The sequence below is a fragment of the Triturus cristatus genome, chromosome 1_2 (assembly GCF_964204655.1).
Source record: "Triturus cristatus chromosome 1_2, aTriCri1.1, whole genome shotgun sequence".
Classification (NCBI taxonomy): Eukaryota; Metazoa; Chordata; class Amphibia; order Caudata; family Salamandridae; genus Triturus; species Triturus cristatus.
In genome coordinates, this window is record NC_140580.1 from 273818913 (window position 1) to 273839011 (window position 20099).

Consider the following 20099-nt stretch of genomic DNA (forward strand, 5'->3'; position numbering starts at 1 on the left):
CCAACTAGTCTGACCAGGGGGTGACGGAAAAGAGACCAGCATACTGCTCCAGGACTTGCCTGCAGTCTGCTTGCTGTTGGGCAGAGAGGGTGTCCGAGAAGACCACTCGTCATAAAGCTGACCCATCTTTAGGACTGCGGGAGAAGAAGTCAGGGAAAGGTTCACTCTCTTCTTTCTGATCCTCATCAGTGACCATTTTCAGGCCGTTCACGTAGATGACCTTGTGAGGGCTTGTGCTAGTGCCCAGGTCAGCTAAGTACGTAACCTCACCTCACCTCACCTTTTAAGGATAGGGTAAAGACAACTCCATTTGTCCTGAAGTGCCCTTGAAGCTACAGGCTCTACTACCCATACCTTCTGCACTGGTTGGACCTCCACCAGTGCAGCATTTTCGTCATACCAGAGCTTCTGGAGCTCTTGGCTGGCCTCAAGGATTTTGGATGGTTTCTCCTTGTACTCAGGCATCCTTGAACGTAGGCCAAGTGCACTGTCCACAATGTCTAGCTTAGGCTCTTTGAGAGTTTCCTCCCAGCCTTCCTTCACCAAACACAGTGGTCCTCTTACAGGATGACCAAACAGAAGTTCAAAAGGACTAAAGCCACTACATTCTTGGGCACGTCTCTGTAGGCTAAAAGCAGGCATGGCTAAAGGACATCCCATCTTCTGAGTTTTTCAGCGAGTCCTATGACCATGCATTTCATTGTTTTGTTAAATGTCTCAAATAAATCATTGGTTTGTGAATGATATGGGGTAGTCAACTTGTAAGTCAAACCACATTCACTTCATCAGCCCTTTAGGTAGCCAGACATGAAGTTATTACTTTTGCCTGACACCACCTCCTTAAGAAAACCCACTTGTGTAAAAATATTAGAGGGCTCTGGCAACCGCAGGAGCAGTGACAGTCCTAAGGGGTATAGTTTCAGGGTACCTGGTGTTATGATCCAGTGTGAATCTGTTCCCTGATGCAGTTGGAGGGTGCCGAGGGACAACATCGACCCCTACCCTTTCAGAGGGAACCCCAACCGCTGGAAGTGAATTTAAGGGGGCCTTTGGGTGATTACCTGCTTTGCCACTTGCTTGGCAGGTAACACAAAAGTTACAAAACTCCTTCACCTTCTGGGACATGCCTAGCCAGTAGAAGTGGGTAACTGACTTACTCCTAGGTTTGGCCTGGTCAAGATACCCAGCTAAGGGGATGTCATAAGCTAAAGAGAGTAAGAACTCTCAGTACGGCTGAGGCACTGCCAGTTCTAGTGGCACCATGTTCGGGATCTCTGACCTCGGTGTACAGGAGTCCCTCCTCCCAATAGGTTCAGTTGGAGCCACTGACCTCTCTCTTTTCTTGGTTAGTAGCTGGCTATCGAAGGCTCTCAAGAGTGGGACAGGCCCCTGTCCCACTCAAGACTGGGACAGGCCCCTGTCCCCGATCTTCCCTAGAGGGTCCCCCGGGCCTAGGAGCACTGTTTTGTAATGCCTAAGTTCCTGGGACTGACAGGTCTTCTCCCTGAGGAGAGGGGACCTTAGATTGTGTCTGATTAGAAGCTGGTTTGCCACCGTTCTTGACTTTTCTATTGGAGATTTGGGCCATCATTCAAGGCTCCAACTCTTTTTCACCCTGAGCATTACTTTGTGCTCTAGTTTGCACACACACCCATTCAGGAATACACGGCATGGGTCTTCAGTTCTACCTCAGCCCATGCTGATGACTCCAGATAATTTCCTAGCAGACAGGCTACAGGAATAACAGAGGATACAACCACCTTATTTTGGCCACAAACTCTTTCTCATTCTAAGTACAGCATTGTCATTGGATGGACCTTAGTTTGGTTGTCCGCATTGGAGACTGCATAGGTCTCTCCAGCCAGGTATTGTTCTGGGGATGCCGGTTTTGTTAGTCACCATGGTGACACTTTCACCTATATCCCTCAGTGTTTCCATTCTAACCCCATTAATATGTCGCTGTTGTCTGTATTTTTCTATGTTACTGTGCCAGACAGCCAGGGCAGCTATATCCACCCCACCTTCTGAGACTGGCTCCAGTGTGCTCCCTGACATGATCAGGGTACACTAAAGATCCCATCTGAAGCCTCACCACTGCAACAGGAGCTGCAGGTGCACTAGGGGAGACCTTTCTGGGACAGTTTGAGTCCCCAGTTCAGTGCCCATTGGAAATACAATTAAAGCACCAAGCCTTCTTGGGATCCCAGTTTTTACCCTGGTACCCTCCATCTGGGCCCACCATCCTGAACAGGTTTTTGGGGACCGTTAGAGGACTCTTTGTTTTTATCATTAGATTGCCCACTCTCTATCCCTTTGGGGGGATTAGCAACCCTTTCTTTTGGTCACCCCCTACATGAGACTTTTTGGGCACCCTAGTCTTGACCCAATGGTCAGCCTTCTTTCCCAATTCTTGGGGAGAGACTGGACCTAGGTCTTCCAAGTACTGATGCAATTTTTCAGAAACACGATTACTTAACCGATGCTCTTTCATAATAAGATTATAAAGCTCATCATAGTCTTGCACCTGAATACCTTTCAACCAGCCACTTAGTGTTTTGACTGTGAAATCAACAGAATCTACCCAGGTCTGACTCGAGGTTTTGAGAGTCTCCCTGAAACTAATCTTGTACTCCTGAGTGGTGAGTCCAAACCCCTCAATCAGGGTATCGTTCATGAGGTCATAGGACTCCGCATCTGTCTCATTAAGTGTTAGGAGTCTATCCCTGCACTTTCCTGTGATCAGCTCCCAGAATAGAGAGCCTCAATACTTATGGCTGAATTTCCTCATCTTGCAAGCCATCGCAAAGGCTGTAATCCTCTTGGTGATATCATTCTTCTACATGTTTTGGTAAAATCCCTTTGGAGATTTTATGGTTAAAAGTTTCATCTTTCTCCCTGTGAAAGATTTTGCTGCCCTCAGATATGGGTCCTAGGCTCTTCTCAGCTCTTTTTTTTTCTATGGCTATGATTTTAGCCTGCAGGGCTATTCTTCTAGCTAGTTTTTGAATATCAGAATCTTCCTCTTCTATTTCCTCTGGGGTACTGTCAGTAGTTCTCCAAGTAGGGGTGCTGTTATGGTTATCTGAGGACTCCTCCTCCTCACTGACAACACCATCCCCTGTTCCATTAGGACTTTCTTCCATTGCCACAGTTCGGTCATGGCAAGGTTCCATGCTTTAAAGAGGGCCTTAAGTTGTGTCAGCTTAAGAGTCTTGTAGGGACCTGGGTTGATCGCCTGGTTAGGACCCTGTGTCTCAGACATGGTTTTAGATCAGTTGGGATCTTTTTAGAAATTAAAGAAAAAATCTATCAGGCTGTGATTTTTAAAGTCTTCTCCCATGGGGCGTGTTGGAAACTTGACCAGGGTAAGATGCTGAGCTGGTCTCACATCCAGTGCTAAATGATAATGTGTGTGTTCCACGTTTGCAGTGACATGTGTTACACACAAATAGCCACTATATGTATTAATGATGCATGTGGGGCGTTCTTTTTCTTGTGACCAAATACTTTTGATGGCAATCTCTCTTCTCTATCACTTTTACAGGTTTCAAGAAATCAACTTGGGTAGAGTATGACATAGGTCAACCTACCCAGTAGTAACTTCAAACTAATATTTTGGTGCGATAGGAGCCCTCTTTCATTTTTCCGTCCTGATGAATGCCACAGACCCCTTGGGCCACATAGGCAGAAACACGTTGACAAAATTAACCACATGGTGACGTGGCAGTAACTCCCCTTCTCACCGTTCTTGTATTTTTTAATGTCATATAATTTCCTATCTGAATAAATGCATTCTGGCAATTATACTGATTTTTAAAACTCACTCACGTTCACGGGCCCCCACTTAGTTTTAGAAGTGCCTCCCTGTCTCCAAGTGTAGGCCCGCTCTCTACCAAACCAAGTTCCTAGCGCACTAGGACTGCCGATGATGAAGCATGACACCAGGTGGTGTGTGAGTACAGTCCTTCACTTTTTGTGAGATGCCAGCACTCTCTTTACTTAGCATTTCCTAAGTTTTGGTCACTGTACTTGGAGCAGCCTCTGTTGTGTGTTCATGCTAGGCTGGAAGCTAGCTTGCTCCGCATGGCTCGCGCCTCTAGTTCCCGCCCGTGGGATTTCCTAAGGTTAGTGTGTTGCATTGTATGTTTTTAAAGGCCTAACTGTCTAGGATACTTTTCAACTTCTAATGCAATTGCACTGGAGGACTTAACCAAAGGCTTACAGTTCGAATTATCAAATTTATAACATTTTTTTTAAATAAATAATAATTGGGGGAACTAATGTAGATTGTGGATTTACTTCGTGGAGTCACCTATTGTCCAAGTGGTATCAGCAAATGCAAAGTTTTGTATCCCACCGCTGAACCACCACAGTTGGAACCTGGCTCTCTATATTGTGGTACAAAAGCTCGGTTCACAAGGGTCTTGGGAGCAGGGCTGCATAGTCTATTCTCAAGAACCCGAGCCGGGCGCTCTGGTGCAGAGTGGTTAGGTCGGCTGGGCTGCTGCGTCGTCGGACCTTGCGGTTGTCGGTCTTGCCGATTGAGGGTGCTTAGGAATCACAACAGCTGGGCCACTCTCTATATGACCACTTCCTGTGGGAAGTGGGCATAACCCTGACCTAGTGAACCTAATTCCACCAAAAACCAAGATGGTGGAATTCTAGTTTTTGTGTTCACATCAGGTAGCCCACATTAGGGGTGGAACTGGCCTGATGGAGAACACACCTCCTGGTTAGCTAATTTTCCTGCCTGTCCAGGTGCCAAATGAGCCAGAGGTGCATTTCTCCTCTCTTGGGGATACCTGGGTCGCATATCAAAGCCTGCAGAAGCCTTTGAAGCCTCCTGCCTTAATATGCTAATTATTAGCCATCCTGCTTGGAGGAGGTGGCAACACCTCCGGCCGGAGCAGGCATTGTTTCTTCCCTCAGAGTGCATGGTCTCTCACCTGCAGGGGGTCAGAAATCTGTCTGTGGTGGCAGACTGGTCTACACCGGTCAGTCAGAACACTAGAGGTTGGTATGTTTTCACCCTCTAAGGCTCTGGGTGCGTGTATTAATACATCCAACTCTGGAATCAGTGTGGGCTTATTAATGCGAGATGTTTGATACCAAACATCTTTAGTTTCAGTAAAGCCATCATGTAGCTCGGGAACTCTTAATCACTAGTGCCTAATACATTTACTCAAGAAGGCTTCCCTGTTCACTGGCATTGTCCAAGAATCTACATGAACATCACAGGGAGATATCTGCTCATGCAGATATGTCCTCACATGTAACCTGCATTAGGGCTGAAAGGCCTACTGTAGGGGTGAATGACATGTTGCATGCAGTGTCTGTAGGCGTGGCACACACGAGGTGTGCCATGTCATGTCTTCACTTTTGCCTTCATCATGCCATGCAGCATGCTATGGCAGTTTGCACGAGTATGGTGTGGGGTCACTTGGGGTGTCACAATACATTCTGCCGTCCTTAAGGAACCTCTTTAGTCTTCCTGACGTAGGTGCCAGGGGTACCATTTGCTAAGGACTTAGAGGGGGTGCTAAAGGTATTACCAATTGGGGAAATAATTGTACAGTTTTAGGGAAAGAGATCTGGCACTGGGGACCTGGATGATAGCAAGAGCCCAGTTCACTTCTGTCAAAATTGGATGAGTTACCAGATAAAAAGTGGAGTTGGCCATGTCAAAAAGGGGCACTTTCCTACCCTGAACAGCCTATCAAGGACACTGAAGACTTTTAGATATTTATTGGTATTTAGAATGGAGTGCACTGACTTTACCTCGGCCACCCAATTGTATAAAATTAATATATTTAGAGAAATAGCATATATTATTCAGTGGAAGTCTCATTGCGTTGAATATCATTCGTTCCTTGCCAGCTGTTTTGAAATGAGGAGAAGTCTGGTAAACTTGCTTAGTACTTTTACTTGGCCAACATTTTTGCCAAGTAGCACAACTGGATCTACACTTGTTGGCATTGAATGGAATGTTGGGGTGCACAAAGATCAGAAATATTCTTGTTTGTTGCCTGCTGATCCATAAATGTGACATGAATGTATGCAGGCATGCCTTCAGAATGCCGTCATTAGAACGAACACGTTGTCACAACGCGTTCCTTTAGCACACAAGTCATTATAACGAATTGCCTTAGGGTGTGTGCTGGACTTTGGATTACTATAATTTCTAATCCAACTCCAGTCTACGCAACAGTAGGGAACGTGTTGGACTTAAAATCCAACACCATTCCACCAATGCATCCCTGTAAAGGAAGTTGTTGTAACGCCTTGCATGCTGAACAAATGCGTGGTAATGATGCGTTTGTTCTGTTGCCGGTGCTTTAAAGGCACAGCGTGATTCCAGCTTTGTTCCAAAGGACTTTTCCCTACTGAAATAGTGTAACAAAGGTCTATTAAAGAGCTAGAGTGCTCGGTGAGGATGAAGAAACAAAATGAGCACTTCATGAATACTATGCAGCAAAACTTTGGCTGTGAAGTCTGTGAGAGTTTTGCTCAAACCATATGTGTACTTTGAGAAGAAAACTTTTACTTCAGCTGCCTGTCATTACATGGCACCCTGCAAACAAAGTTAACATGCATTCCTTGTTTACAGTGTGTTGTACTTGTTGACAGTGACTAAATGGTAAAATCTCCTTTAGAAATTCTGAAAAACACAAGTGTGTTTGACCAGTACCATGGCTGGGTTGAATTCCAATTTATCATTTTATCTAATCCCTTATATTCTGAATGTTGAAATGTGCCACATTAATTTATGCAAATCTTTTAATATTTAGGTTCATGGAACCAGCGGTCATTGTCTGCTTGGGTGGAATTCTACCATTTGGATCTATTTTCATCGAAATGTAAGCATAAACCTGTTCAAATGATGAATCTTAATATGATTTTCTTCAAATAAAGCATACTATTTCCTTACATAGTGTACGAGTATCTAACTGTCTCATTTTATTTTATTTAGGTATTTTATTTTCACATCCTTCTGGGCTTATAAAATATACTATGTCTATGGATTCATGATGTTGGTCCTCGTTATCCTCTGCATAGTTACTGTGTGTGTCACCATTGTGTGTACATATTTCCTGCTAAATGCCGAGGATTACAGGTGGTAAGTATGTGTGCATCTTCAACCTGAATGTGAAATGAGATGCAGTAGATTTTAGAAAAACAATGATAATTGATGTCAACATTTCGAACCTCATCTTAGTTGATCACAACCTCAGTCTGACCCTTTTTGTTCTTAGAGTACCTACTTTGTCACGTGGTACTCTCATTCGTGACTGATTGATTTAATTTTTTTAGGTGGAATTCTATAGTGCAGTGGCATAAACTACAAAGTAATATACACAGATATCTGGAAAGTGGAGTGACATCAAACTGTCAGGCACATAGTCTGCTGTTTTCTGAAGCTGATGTACAAAAAAGTGTAACACTCAATAAACCTTTACAATTGTTTTTAAATGTAGCATTGTTCTTTTTGGGTGGGTACCCATAGTCTGTGTTTGAATGACAGGCCTGGGGTGAATGATGTCTTCCAAGCCCTTTCACTTAGGGAATATGTTAAATGGGAATCTTCTAACATCTAAGTCCTACCTTACAGCATCTGAAAGAGACACGTTAGTGATAGATTCCTTACCTTAGAATATACCCAGGCGTCCGACTGGATCCGGAAGGTTTTTCGTCAGCAGTACCCCTGCGCTTCGGTAGGCGTCGTTGTGCGGCTCCACGTACGTCGCTGGCATCGTAGCCGCCGAGATGACGTCGTCTGAGCTACTTAGACGCGCCCACGCGCGCTGACGTCAGTTCTTTCTTTTCCCACGCCAGCAAGTGCAGATCCGAGAGAGAGCGGTACTCCTAGTCATATTTTTTGTTTTCTGAGACTTTTTTCTCTAGTTTGTCGAGTACTCGACTTCTGGTGCAGTAGGGATGCCCGGGTGTCAGTCCTGTAGGGACTGCCATCGGAACATGTCGGCGGAGGACGCGCATGTCGTTTGTCTCTTCTGCTTCGGGCGCGTCCATCACCACGAGATGTGCCCCAGTTTTCGGACCATGGCGCCGAAGCCTTGCGGGAGCGTTCCCGACAGTTCTTTGTGGCCCGGCAATTGCTCCGCGCCACTCAAGGTCCCGCGACCGTGGGTGGTTGAGGGGCCGGTCGCGGTGCCTACACCATCATTCATCGCATCGGGGTCAGGTAAGTCAAAGCGCCATACCAGGTCGAAGATGCGGCGTCGCTCTTCGCCTACCCCTCACCGGTCACGGGACGTGGTGGAGGGGGTGGGTGGTCACTCCCCCACGGTTCCGGTGGAGCCTCTGTTGTTGTCTCTGTCCTACCTGCCTTCTCCGGGGCTGTATGCGACTCCGGAAGGAATGCAAGTGTTCCTATCGGCCATGGGCCGTTTATTTGCCCCTTTGGGACCCTCCGGAGCGCATTCGGGCCCCATGGAACCGTTGGGTGGTTCTGCCTCCGTGCCGCTGCCTTTGGCGATATACCCTGGGACGCCGTTGGTTCCTGGCCTCGGCCCCGCCGTTGGTTCCTGGCCTCGGCCCCGCCGTTGGTTCCTGGCCTCGGCCCCGCCGTTGGTTCCTGGCCTCGGCCCCGCCGTTGGTTCCTGGCCTCGGCCCCGCCGTTGGTTCCTGGCCTCGGCCCCGCCGTTGGTTCCCGGCCTCGGCCCCGCCGTTGGTTCCCGGCCTCGGCCCCGCCGTTGGTTCCTGGCCTCGGCCCCGCCGTTGGTTCCTGGCCTCGGCCCCGCCGTTGGTTCCTGGCCTCGGCCCCGCCGTTGGTTCCGGGCCTCGGCCCCGCCGTTGGTTCCGGGCCTCGGACCCGCCGTTGGTTCCTGGCCTCGGACCCGCCGTTGGTTCCTGGCCTCGGACCCGCCGTTGGTTCCTGGCCTCGGACCCGCCGTTGGTTCCTGGCCTCGGACCCGCCGTTGGTTCCTGGCCTCGGACCCGCCGTTGGTTCCTGGCCTCGGACCCGCCGTTGGTTCCTGGCCTCGGACCCGCCGTTGGTTCCTGGCCTCGGACCCGCCGTTGGTTCCTGGCCTCGGACCCGCCGTTGGTTCCTGGCCTCGGACCCGCCGTTGGTTCCTGGCCTCGGACCCGCCGTTGGTTCCTGGCCTCGGACCCGCCGTTGGTTCCTGGCCTCGGACCCGCCGTTGGTTCCTGGCCTCGGACCCGCCGTTGGTTCCTGGCCTCGGACCCGCCGTTGGTTCCTGGCCTCGGACCCGCCGTTGGTTCCTGGCCTCGGACCCGCCGTTGGTTCCTGGCCTCGGACCCGCCGCTGGTTCCTGGCCTCGGACCCGCCGCTGGTTCCTGGCCTCGGACCCGCCGCTGGTTCCTGGCCTCGGACCCGCCGCTGGTTCCTGGCCTCGGACCCGCCGCTGGTTCCTGGCCTCGGACCCGCCGCTGGTTCCTGGCCTCGGACCCGCCGCTGGTTCCTGGCCTCGGACCCGCCGCTGGTTCCTGGCCTCGGACCCGCCGCTGGTTCCTGGCCTCGGACCCGCCGCTGGTTCCTGGCCTCGGACCCGCCGCTGGTTCCTGGCCTCGGACCCGCCGCTGGTTCCTGGCCTCGGACCCGCCGCTGGTTCCTGGCCTCGGACCCGCCGCTGGTTCCTGGCCTCGGACCCGCCGCTGGTTCCTGGCCTCGGACCCGCCGCTGGTTCCTGGCCTCGGACCCGCCGCTGGTTCCTGGCCTCGGACCCGCCGCTGGTTCCTGGCCTCGGACCCGCCGCTGGTTCCTGGCCTCGGACCCGCCGCTGGTTCCTGGCCTCGGACCCGCCGCTGGTTCCTGGCCTCGGACCCGCCGCTGGTTCCTGGCCTCGGACCCGCCGCTGGTTCCTGGCCTCGGACCCGCCGCTGGTTCCTGGCCTCGGACCCGCCGCTGGTTCCTGGCCTCGGACCCGCCGCTGGTTCCTGGCCTCGGACCCGCCGCTGGTTCCTGGCCTCGGACCCGCCGCTGGTTCCTGGCCTCGGACCCGCCGCTGGTTCCTGGCCTCGGACCCGCCGCTGGTTCCTGGCCTCGGACCCGCCGCTGGTTCCTGGCCTCGGACCCGCCGCTGGTTCCTGGCCTCGGACCCGCCGCTGGTTCCTGGCCTCGGACCCGCCGCTGGTTCCTGGCCTCGGACCCGCCGCTGGTTCCTGGCCTCGGACCCGCCGCTGGTTCCTGGCCTCGGACCCGCCGCTGGTTCCTGGCCTCGGACCCGCCGCTGGTTCCTGGCCTCGGACCCGCCGCTGGTTCCTGGCCTCGGACCCGCCGCTGGTTCCTGGCCTCGGACCCGCCGCTGGTTCCTGGCCTCGGACCCGCCGCTGGTTCCTGGCCTCGGACCCGCCGCTGGTTCCTGGCCTCGGACCCGCCGCTGGTTCCTGGCCTCGGACCCGCCGCTGGTTCCTGGCCTCGGACCCGCCGCTGGTTCCTGGCCTCGGACCCGCCGCTGGTTCCTGGCCTCGGACCCGCCGCTGGTTCCTGGCCTCGGACCCGCCGCTGGTTCCTGGCCTCGGACCCGCCGCTGGTTCCTGGCCTCGGACCCGCCGCTGGTTCCTGGCCTCGGACCCGCCGCTGGTTCCTGGCCTCGGACCCGCCGCTGGTTCCTGGCCTCGGACCCGCCGCTGGTTCCTGGCCTCGGACCCGCCGCTGGTTCCTGGCCTCGGACCCGCCGCTGGTTCCTGGCCTCGGACCCGCCGCTGGTTCCTGGCCTCGGACCCGCCGCTGGTTCCTGGCCTCGGACCCGCCGCTGGTTCCTGGCCTCGGACCCGCCGCTGGTTCCTGGCCTCGGACCCGCCGCTGGTTCCTGGCCTCGGACCCGCCGCTGGTTCCTGGCCTCGGACCCGCCGCTGGTTCCTGGCCTCGGACCCGCCGCTGGTTCCTGGCCTCGGACCCGCCGCTGGTTCCTGGCCTCGGACCCGCCGCTGGTTCCTGGCCTCGGACCCGCCGCTGGTTCCTGGCCTCGGACCCGCCGCTGGTTCCTGGCCTCGGACCCGCCGCTGGTTCCTGGCCTCGGACCCGCCGCTGGTTCCTGGCCTCGGACCCGCCGCTGGTTCCTGGCCTCGGACCCGCCGCTGGTTCCTGGCCTCGGACCCGCCGCTGGTTCCTGGCCTCGGACCCGCCGCTGGTTCCTGGCCTCGGACCCGCCGCTGGTTCCTGGCCTCGGACCCGCCGCTGGTTCCTGGCCTCGGACCCGCCGCTGGTTCCTGGCCTCGGACCCGCCGCTGGTTCCTGGCCTCGGACCCGCCGCTGGTTCCTGGCCTCGGACCCGCCGCTGGTTCCTGGCCTCGGACCCGCCGCTGGCTCCGGGCCCAAGGACCCGCCGCTGGCTCCGGGCCCAAGGCTCCGCCGCTGGCTCCGGGCCCAAGGCTCCGCCGCTGGCTCCGGGCCCAAGGCTCCGCCGCTGGCTCCGGGCCCAAGGCTCCGCCGCTGGCTCCGGGCCCAAGGCTCCGCCGCTGGCTCCGGGCCCAAGGCTCCGCCGCTGGCTCCGGGCCCAAGGCTCCGCCGCTGGCTCCGGGCCCAAGGCTCCGCCGCTGGCTCCGGGCCCAAGGCTCCGCCGCTGGCTCCGGGCCCAAGGCTCCGCCGCTGGCTCCGGGCCCAAGGCTCCGCCGCTGGCTCCGGGCCCAAGGCTCCGCCGCTGGCTCCGGGCCCAAGGCTCCGCCGCTGGCTCCGGGCCCAAGGCGCCGCCGCTGGCTCCGGGCCCAAGGCGCCGCCGCTGGCTCCGGGCCCAAGGCGCCGCCGCTGGCTCCGGGCCCAAGGCGCCGCCGCTGGCTCCTGGCCCAAGGCGCCGCCGCTGGCTCCTGGCCCAAGGCGCCGCCGCTGGCTCTGGCCCAAGGCGCCGCCGCTGGCTCTGGCCCAAGGCGCCGCCGCTGGCTCTGGCCCAAGGCGCCGCCGCTGGCTCTGGCCCAAGGCGCCGCCGCTGGCTCCGGCCTCGGCACCTATTGTCCACCAATTCCTAGCCCGGGAGAGGAAATTTCCTCGTCCTTCTCAGCCTCTCAAACAGCCGATGGCCAACGGCAATCACTGGGAGGGGTCTAGGGACCCTCTCGCAGCTCAGTGTGGGGATGCACCACATTAGGATGCCAATGTTGAGGATCTGAGCGATCTGCAATTTATCTCCACGCCCCGGTACACTTGCTTCTTCCTCCATGGCTACGGAGCAGGATGGTACATTTTCTGTGATGTTGCGCAGGTCGGCTGAGGCTTTTAACCTCAAGCTCCCTACGGTGTCCCTCAGGACCAATCTCCTGACTGAGGTGATTCGGCCAGGGGCCTCCTCCACAGAGACGCTGCTGACCTTTAATCACGCACTTACAGACATCCTCTGGGCGCCTGGTCCACGCCTCCCACAGGTACTCCTGTGGATAGGAGTGTGGCACAATGGCATCGCCCAGCCCCGGGCGACCCCAGTTTCCTCACATAACACCTGACGCCGGACAGTCTGGTTGTCCAGGCCTCTGCTTCTCCCAGCGCATTCCCTTCCGCACCTCCAGATAGGGTACCCAAAAATAAAAGGGGTTGAGTGGTCTGGGAACAAGGTTTTACCCTTTTTCACTTCGGGACTGCAGACAGTGCATACTGCATGCCTTTTGGCCCGCTATTCCCACTCTGTGTGGGACAAAGTGGTGCTGGTGCTGCCTCAGTGTCCGACGGATGCTCGGACGGTACTCTCCCAAGCAATTACCGAGGGGAGAGATGCGGCAAAGTTTACTATATGTGGTGGCCTTGATACCGCCGACTCCCTGGGCAGGGCAATTTCCACAACTGTGGCGCTCTGCCGTTCCGCCTGGCTCAGAGCCACTGGCTTCTCAGGGGATGTCCAGAATGCTTAGTTGGACATGTCTTTTGATGACACGCGCCTCTTTGGTGACAACACGGATGGTACGTCGGAACTTTTAAGGACTCTCGGGCAACGGCCCAGTCCTTGGGCCTTTCCGCCACTGCGCATGGGTCTGCCTTTCGTTCCTTTTATGGCAAGGACGAGGCACCCAAACACGTTCCTTGCAAAGCCGAAGGGCCTGCGCAGCAGCACTCACCGCTGCAATGGGACCCGCAGGGGTGGGTCACAGGGCCAGCGGGCGGGTCAGTCCACCACCGCTCCTGCCACCACGGTCTCCAAACCTTCCTGGTCTGGGGTTTTCGGGCCCGCCAAACTCCTGTGGGCGGCACGATTTGCCATCGCCTCCCCCACTGGCGCACCATCATTTCGGACAGTTTGGTTTTGCAGATAGTCCGAAGGGGCTACTCCCTCCCATTCCGGACTTCCCCTTCCGGCCGTGCCCATCCGTACCACCGCATGTCGGGGGATCACTTTGCGCTTCTCCAGCAGGACGTTCCGGCCCCGTTGGTCGGAAGGGGCCTTCGAGCGCGTTCCGACACCAATAGTAGGTCGTGGTTGTTATTCCCAACACTTCTTGATTCCAAAGAAGGACAAGGGCCTGCGTCCTCTTTTAGGCCTCCGGTACGTCACTTACTTCCTTCGGTAGACAAAGTTCAAAATTATCCCGCTTTCAGTTCAACGTACTCCCTTTCGTCCTTCCCAGCTCCCCTCGGCTGTTCACAGAAGTGATGGCGGTGGTCGTAGCTCATCTGCGCATATCGGGGGTTTCAGTCTTCCCCTATCTCGACTACTGGTTGTTGGCGGGCGCGCCCCAAGTAGTCGCCTCACACCTCCAACCTACGACCCACCTCCTGCATTTGCTGGGGTTCTCTATCCACGTGCCGAAGTCGCATCTGGCTCCCTCTCAGAAGCTCCTCTTCATCGGAGCGGTTCTGGACACGGTGCGATTTCGGGTTTATCCTCCCTAACAGCGCGTCCATCAGCGCCAGATCCCTCTTCCTTCCCCAACCGGAGCACACAGTGGTAACAGATGTGTCTCTTCGGGGATGGAGCGGCCATATGGGGGAGGCAGAGATCAGAGGCCACTGGCCTCCGGTGGAGACCGTGCCCTGTATCAATCATTTGGAGCTTACGGCGATCCTGCTTGCACTCTAACCATTCCTTCCCTCGGTCCAGAGGACAGAAGTGCAGGGGTTCTTGGACAGCACCACCGCCATGTGGTACTGCAACTAACGAGGCGGGCTGGGGTCGTGGATCCTATGTCAGGAGTATCTGCACTTCTGGACGTGGCTGGACCGCCAGGGCATTCTTCTGGTGGTTCAACACTTGGCAGGTTCTGTGCACGCCGGGGCGGACGAACTCGGCCGCCGGTGCATCTTGGATCACGGATGGCGTCTTCACTCGGAGGTGGCACAAGGCCTCTTTCAGCAATAGGGAGACCCTTGGTTAGCTCTATTCGCCACCAAACAGAATGCACAGTGTCAGCATTTCTGCGCGTTGGAGTTTCCAACGCTGCACTCACTCGGAGACGTTTTCCATCGCGAGTGGAATTGCGGTCTGTTACACACGTTTCTGCCTATACCACTTCTACTCGAGTGCTGGTGAAGATCAGACGCGACCGGGCCCAAGTTATTCATGTGGCACCGGACTGAGCTTTAAGAATTTGGTGTCCCGAGCTACTCAGTATGAGCGTGGATCCTTCGATCAGACTGTCTCTTCAGGAGGAACCTATGTCGCAGCAACAGGGGTCGGTCCTCCACCCCAACCTGTCCAGCCTCCACCTCCGATGTACGTGGAGCCGCACAATGACCCCTACTGACGCGCAGGGTTACTGCTGCCGAAAAAATTTCCGGATCCAGTCTGACGCCTTGGAATATTCTAAGGTAAGAAATCTATCACTAACTAATGTCTCTTACAGATGTATCGTTACACAAGTAAGTAACTTGTGCATTAGCCTTCTCTTGGACTCATGAGTAATTTAAATGCATTACGTTTTTTTCTCTTTCTGATGGGACAACATCTGGTTGTTGCCAGAACTGGGCGAAGGAAAGCCAATGTTTATGTTGGTCTGTGGGCGCTCTCTAAGATATTAAGTATCATGCACTTTCTTCTCTTCCGCCTCCTGGTAGGTCGTCTCAATAAGTCTTATCTTAAACTGCTCCTTCTGAGTACAGGCATTCAGACTGTAATGGATAGTAGATAGTTCCTTTACTCTGCATTAAACCCCATTGAAGTCTTCGGCGTTTTGCAATTGTTGTCACTAAAACTGAAATCATTCTATATGTGTCTAAAGCTTGGCAGCATAGCGGTGGTTGTATTTTAAATGGTCTTAGAGTTCTATAATTGTGCGGTAGTATTCTGAACCCTGCAGTTTTGTCAAATTTCAGCCAAGATGCTTTTAACTAACAGTTGAAGTGCTTTTGTATTTGTATGTATTCTAATTCTATGTAATACATTTATATTGTAGGCAATGGACGAGCTTTCTTTCTGCTGCGTCAACTGCAATTTATGTTTACATGTACTCGTTCTACTACTACTTTTTCAAAACCAAGTAAGTGTTATTATCCTTCTTAGCACCTTTGAGTACAATAACCTGCCCTTGTTTCACTTGTCTTTTATCTCTGCATGTACATCTTTTGTATACTCAGTTAGACTGCCGGAGACGGGGCGACATGGGAAAGTGTAAACAAATGTCTACATGTCCAGATTCTACTACACAGAGCATAGCAGGATAAAATGTTTTTCGAGCATGAGGTCTTCCCCAGATTCGTATGCTGTGAGAATTATTTTCTTTAGGCAAGGAAGATATTAGAATAGTCTGAGAAGGCAACTTTTTAAAAAAAAAATTAAATAAAATCTTTTACACCACATCAGTGATCAAACCTAATGGATTCAAACAAATTTTAATGTGCTGAATGAGACTTTACCCTTTGGAGACCTGCACAGTATTATTATGAAGGACGGAACTCCTAAATAAGTAGGCCAACAGTTTGTATTTTTTCTTCACTTTAATGTGTCCGCCTGTTGCACTGGAGGATGTTTAAACATGGCATTTTAAAACTATATTTCAAATATTTTTGGTGCAGAATTATTTTCCAGTTTTGCTTCATAACAAGATTGCATTTTCTACTTCACTAAGGTATTTTTTGTGATCTTTTGTATGCTGTAGTGCAGGTTTCTGCAAGAGTTTTCTCTTACTTACTATAAACTACTGCAGTCAATAACTTGTCCCATCTCTCTAGTGCTACATGCCAAGTATTCAAATAGCTCTTCATCTCTGAAGGTAGGATGGCCCACATATACCGTATGGGACCTGCACAGTGCTCCAGACCTGGCCAACGCCCTTCCCCCCGAATACAAAATAATCACACATAATAGACAAAGTCAAAAAAAAGGAGGTGGAGTTGCTGTGATTTTCAGAGACCACCTAACATGTCTCATGGAAACAACACCTGTCTACCCCGAACATGAGATTCTTCCATTTAAAATCTTCGCGGAGAACCTCATCATACTAGCCGGTGCAGTTGTCTATAACCCGCCAGGACAACAAACCAGCATAGGCACCAAACTACTGAATCAATTGCTTCCATCCTGCCTGAAACACAAAAATTACATGGTCATTGGTGACTTCAATGTCCACTATGAAAATACTAATGCACCCGGATCGTCACAGTTGAAGTATGACATGGAAATACTGCAACTTAAGCAGTTGGTTGAGGGCCCCACACACTCAGCAGGACACACCCTGGATCTCCTTTTTACTAACATTGAGTCGACTACCATGAAGGAAATCCTCCCCCTGTCCTGGTCTGATCATTCCATGCTATCCTTCTCCTTTAAACTCCTCGGTAAATCCGCAAAGCCTAGATCCACCCCTCTCACCACCAACAGAGCTTGGAGACTAATCAATGACTCCAATTTTCAAAAACACTTTCTTGAGATAGATGTGATATTGCAGGATGACTCCTCCGTCTGTAATAACCTCACTTTGCTAGAAACCAGAATTCGCCAAACTTTAGATAAACTAGCACCCATGCGGGAACTAAGAAAAAAAACAACTACCAGGGAAAAATGGTACACCCCTCTCCTTAAAAACCTCAAAAAGGAATGCCAGAAAACTGAACATCGATGGAGACAAACCAAAGATTCAGAAACCAGAGCAGACTATGTCACTAAGCGGAAACAATATATTCTTGCCATTCGAGATGCGAAAAAAGCATTCTTCACGCAACGAATCCATGAAAACCACAACTCCGCAAAAGAACTGTTCAAAATTGTAAAGGAGCTTAGTAATCCATCCAGCACCTCACAAACCCTCACCCCCTCAATTGAGGCCTGCGAACGTATTAGCACCTTCTTTGTCGAGAAGATTAATAAAATTTACTCCACCTTCACCCCTTCACATTCCTCTTCCCTGCCCGATAACCCCGACGAAAATTCGCCAATATCAGACAAAGATAATGTCCATCCGGACGCAGGCAATTCCCCACGTTTAACCAATTTTCAACCACTTTCTGAAAACGAGGTACTATCGGTTCTAAAGACAATTAAATCAGGCTCTCCTGCAGACCCATGTCCTCATTTTGTGTTTTCTGAAATTGCACCGACACTCTGCCCTTCCATCACCAAACTTTTTAACCAGTCCCTCACCACCGCGTCTTTTCCAGAAACCTGGAAGCACGCATCTGTAACCCCCCTCCTGAAGAAAGCCGGATCCGACATCCTCAACCCGGAGAATTACAGGCCAATTTCCCAGCTCCCTTACCTCTCCAAGGCTTTGGAAAAAATGGTTAATATACAACTTTCCAAATACCTGGAAGACAATTCACTTCTGGACCCCTCCCAGACCGGCTTTAGAGCCAATAACAGCACCGAGGCAACGTTGCTGGCAGTGTCGGACAGTGTCAGATGCATCACAGATCAAGGGGGATCTGTGGCTCTGATACTGCTAGACCTGTCAGCGGCGTTTGACACGGTATCACACGACTGCCTAATAAACATCCTCCTGAGCAAAGGAGTGCAATCCACAGCGTTAAGATGGATTAAATCATTCCTTAGCAATCGCACCCAAGCTGTGCGCATGGGCCAATTTCACTCAAAACCCTGTCCCATCGGCTGTGGGGTCCCACAAGGGGCCTCACTAAGCCGCACTCTCTTTAATGTCTATGTTTCATCTCTGGCTGACATTGGAAGAAAGTGGGGCATCGGCATATGTTCCTATGCCGATGACACTCAGCTGATGGTGACAATGGAAGGGTCGGAAACAACTAAGAAAAAACTACACAGCTGTCTCTCCGAAATGGCAGAATGGATGCGCAACCACTGCCTAAAATTAAATGCCGGAAAATCGGAGATACTACTGTTCGGAGGAGCCAAACTCTCATGGAACGACACGTGGTGGCCACCGTCTCTGGGATCAGCCCCCGTCCCGAAACAGTATGCCAGAAATCTTGGCATCATGATGGACGACGCCCTGTCCATGAAAGACCACATCCGCATACTCTGGGGCAAAGGTTTTGCAATTCTCAAACTCTTGGCAAAAATTTTCTCCTGGATACCTTTGGATTGTCGACGCACAATCACCCAGGCCCTTCTGGTTAGCCGCCTAGATTACGGCAATGCCCTGTTCGACGGGATGAATGAGCAACTGTTCTCCCGCCTACAGGTCCTACAAAACCAGGCGGCTAAACTGGTTTGTAACAAAGGCAAGCGAGACTCGGCCTCTGCATGCCTAAAAAAACTTCACTGGCTACCAATGCGTCAGAGGGCCACCTTCAAATTACTTTGCCATGCGCACAGAGCCCTTCATAAAACAGGCCCCATTATCCTTCAAGAGAAAATTGAATTTTATATCCCCAACAGGAATCTAAGATCCAACAACTCAGCTCTGGCGAAACCCAAGCGCATTTACAAAGTAAGGACTGGTGGACGCGCCTTCTCATACTTGGCGGCTAAAAGATGGAATGAGTTACCTGTGGACCTCAGACATACCACTAACTACCTCCAATTCCGCCAAAAATTAAAAACTTACCTCTTTCCCAAAAACTAACCCCCCAGCACAGTTTCAGTAGTCTTCTTTTCTTACAGCGCCGTGAGATCCCATTGGGATGAGTGTTGCGCTTTATAAATACCAAATAAAAAATAAATAAAAATAAAAATATTACAGAGGGATACTAGGAATACAGCTTGTGGGTGAACCTCCAAACCGCTGTCCTCTGAGGAACAAAACTGTAGACAAAAAGTTTAGGTAATTTTGTTTATTAAGACATTCAGTCACTGCTTCTGTGTGGGTACGTAGAGCTTGTATCCCCACAGAAAGGAATTTAGATGTACTTCTATATTTTTCATTAAATAAAAGGTTCCATCCTAGACCTCCTATTGCTCAACAAATTGATCTTGGAGTGGACATTCAGGGTTGATAATCCAGAATCTCCTGTCTTGACAAAATGAGATTTTTCTTTGTCTCTTTATTTCGAAGCTGCATAGGTAGGTATTCCAGCCTTCAATAGTTCCAACAAGGTCCCTGAATTCTAATGGGTAAATGGATCATTTTGCGTCCTCTCATTTTTCCTAGTATACACGACCCTATGATGAGGAGCTAATATTGACAGGCCTTTGCCATTAAGCTTGGCAAAGGCCTGCTGTGTTGGCTGAGCATCACAGAAGACAGACTACTTGAATATTTGTCTCGTAATAGATGAGTAATCCGATTATGCACTCCGCTTCAAGATGGGAAGCATGTTTAAGAAACAGAGTTCCATCAGCTAGAGGTTTCTATTAGTTGGAGAAAAGCTTGCATTTTTCTGGAATTAAGATGTTGGAAAGAGCTAAAGGTTGACTTAAAGTTCAACTGTCTAAAGACCCATTCTAGGCTAGCTCCTTGATTGACCCCCACCTTGTGTGCCTCTGGAGCTTGGAACATGACCACAACATGAAGACCTGCGCTGACTCCCGTACCATGCACCCCAAGGCCTTGAGGGAGCAATCCCTCAAGCTCCTTGACGCCCGACGAGCTACGCCATTACGCTCTCAATCCCACTCAAGAGCAAAGTCCCTGGATCAGTCAAAGAGTCCTTGATCCTCGTTGCATTCCAGGTCGTCGGACCACTTGGGCAAGTCTCACCAAAAGAAGTAACCTCGTCCATCTGTTGACGTGAAGAGGGAGCATCTGCTTTGAGGCCTGGCTCCACAATTTGGTTAGCACCTACGTCGGCTCCACATTTCCAGAGGTTCTGGGAGCCGATGCAGCCCTGGCTCAACTTCACAAGTTTT

General features: G+C 52.0%; 1 protein-coding gene across 1 annotated transcript in view; it reads left to right on the forward strand.

Moving 5' to 3' along the window:
* TM9SF3 (transmembrane 9 superfamily member 3) overlaps nucleotides 1-20099 on the forward strand; it is a 333675-nt gene that overhangs the window by 282149 nt on the left and 31427 nt on the right. Inside the window, exons 11-13 of the mRNA XM_085603668.1 lie at nucleotides 6789-6857; nucleotides 6971-7117; nucleotides 15295-15378. Of these exons, the coding sequence (XP_085459794.1) occupies nucleotides 6789-6857; nucleotides 6971-7117; nucleotides 15295-15378 (300 nt within the window). The remainder of the gene's footprint in view (nucleotides 1-6788; nucleotides 6858-6970; nucleotides 7118-15294; nucleotides 15379-20099) is intronic.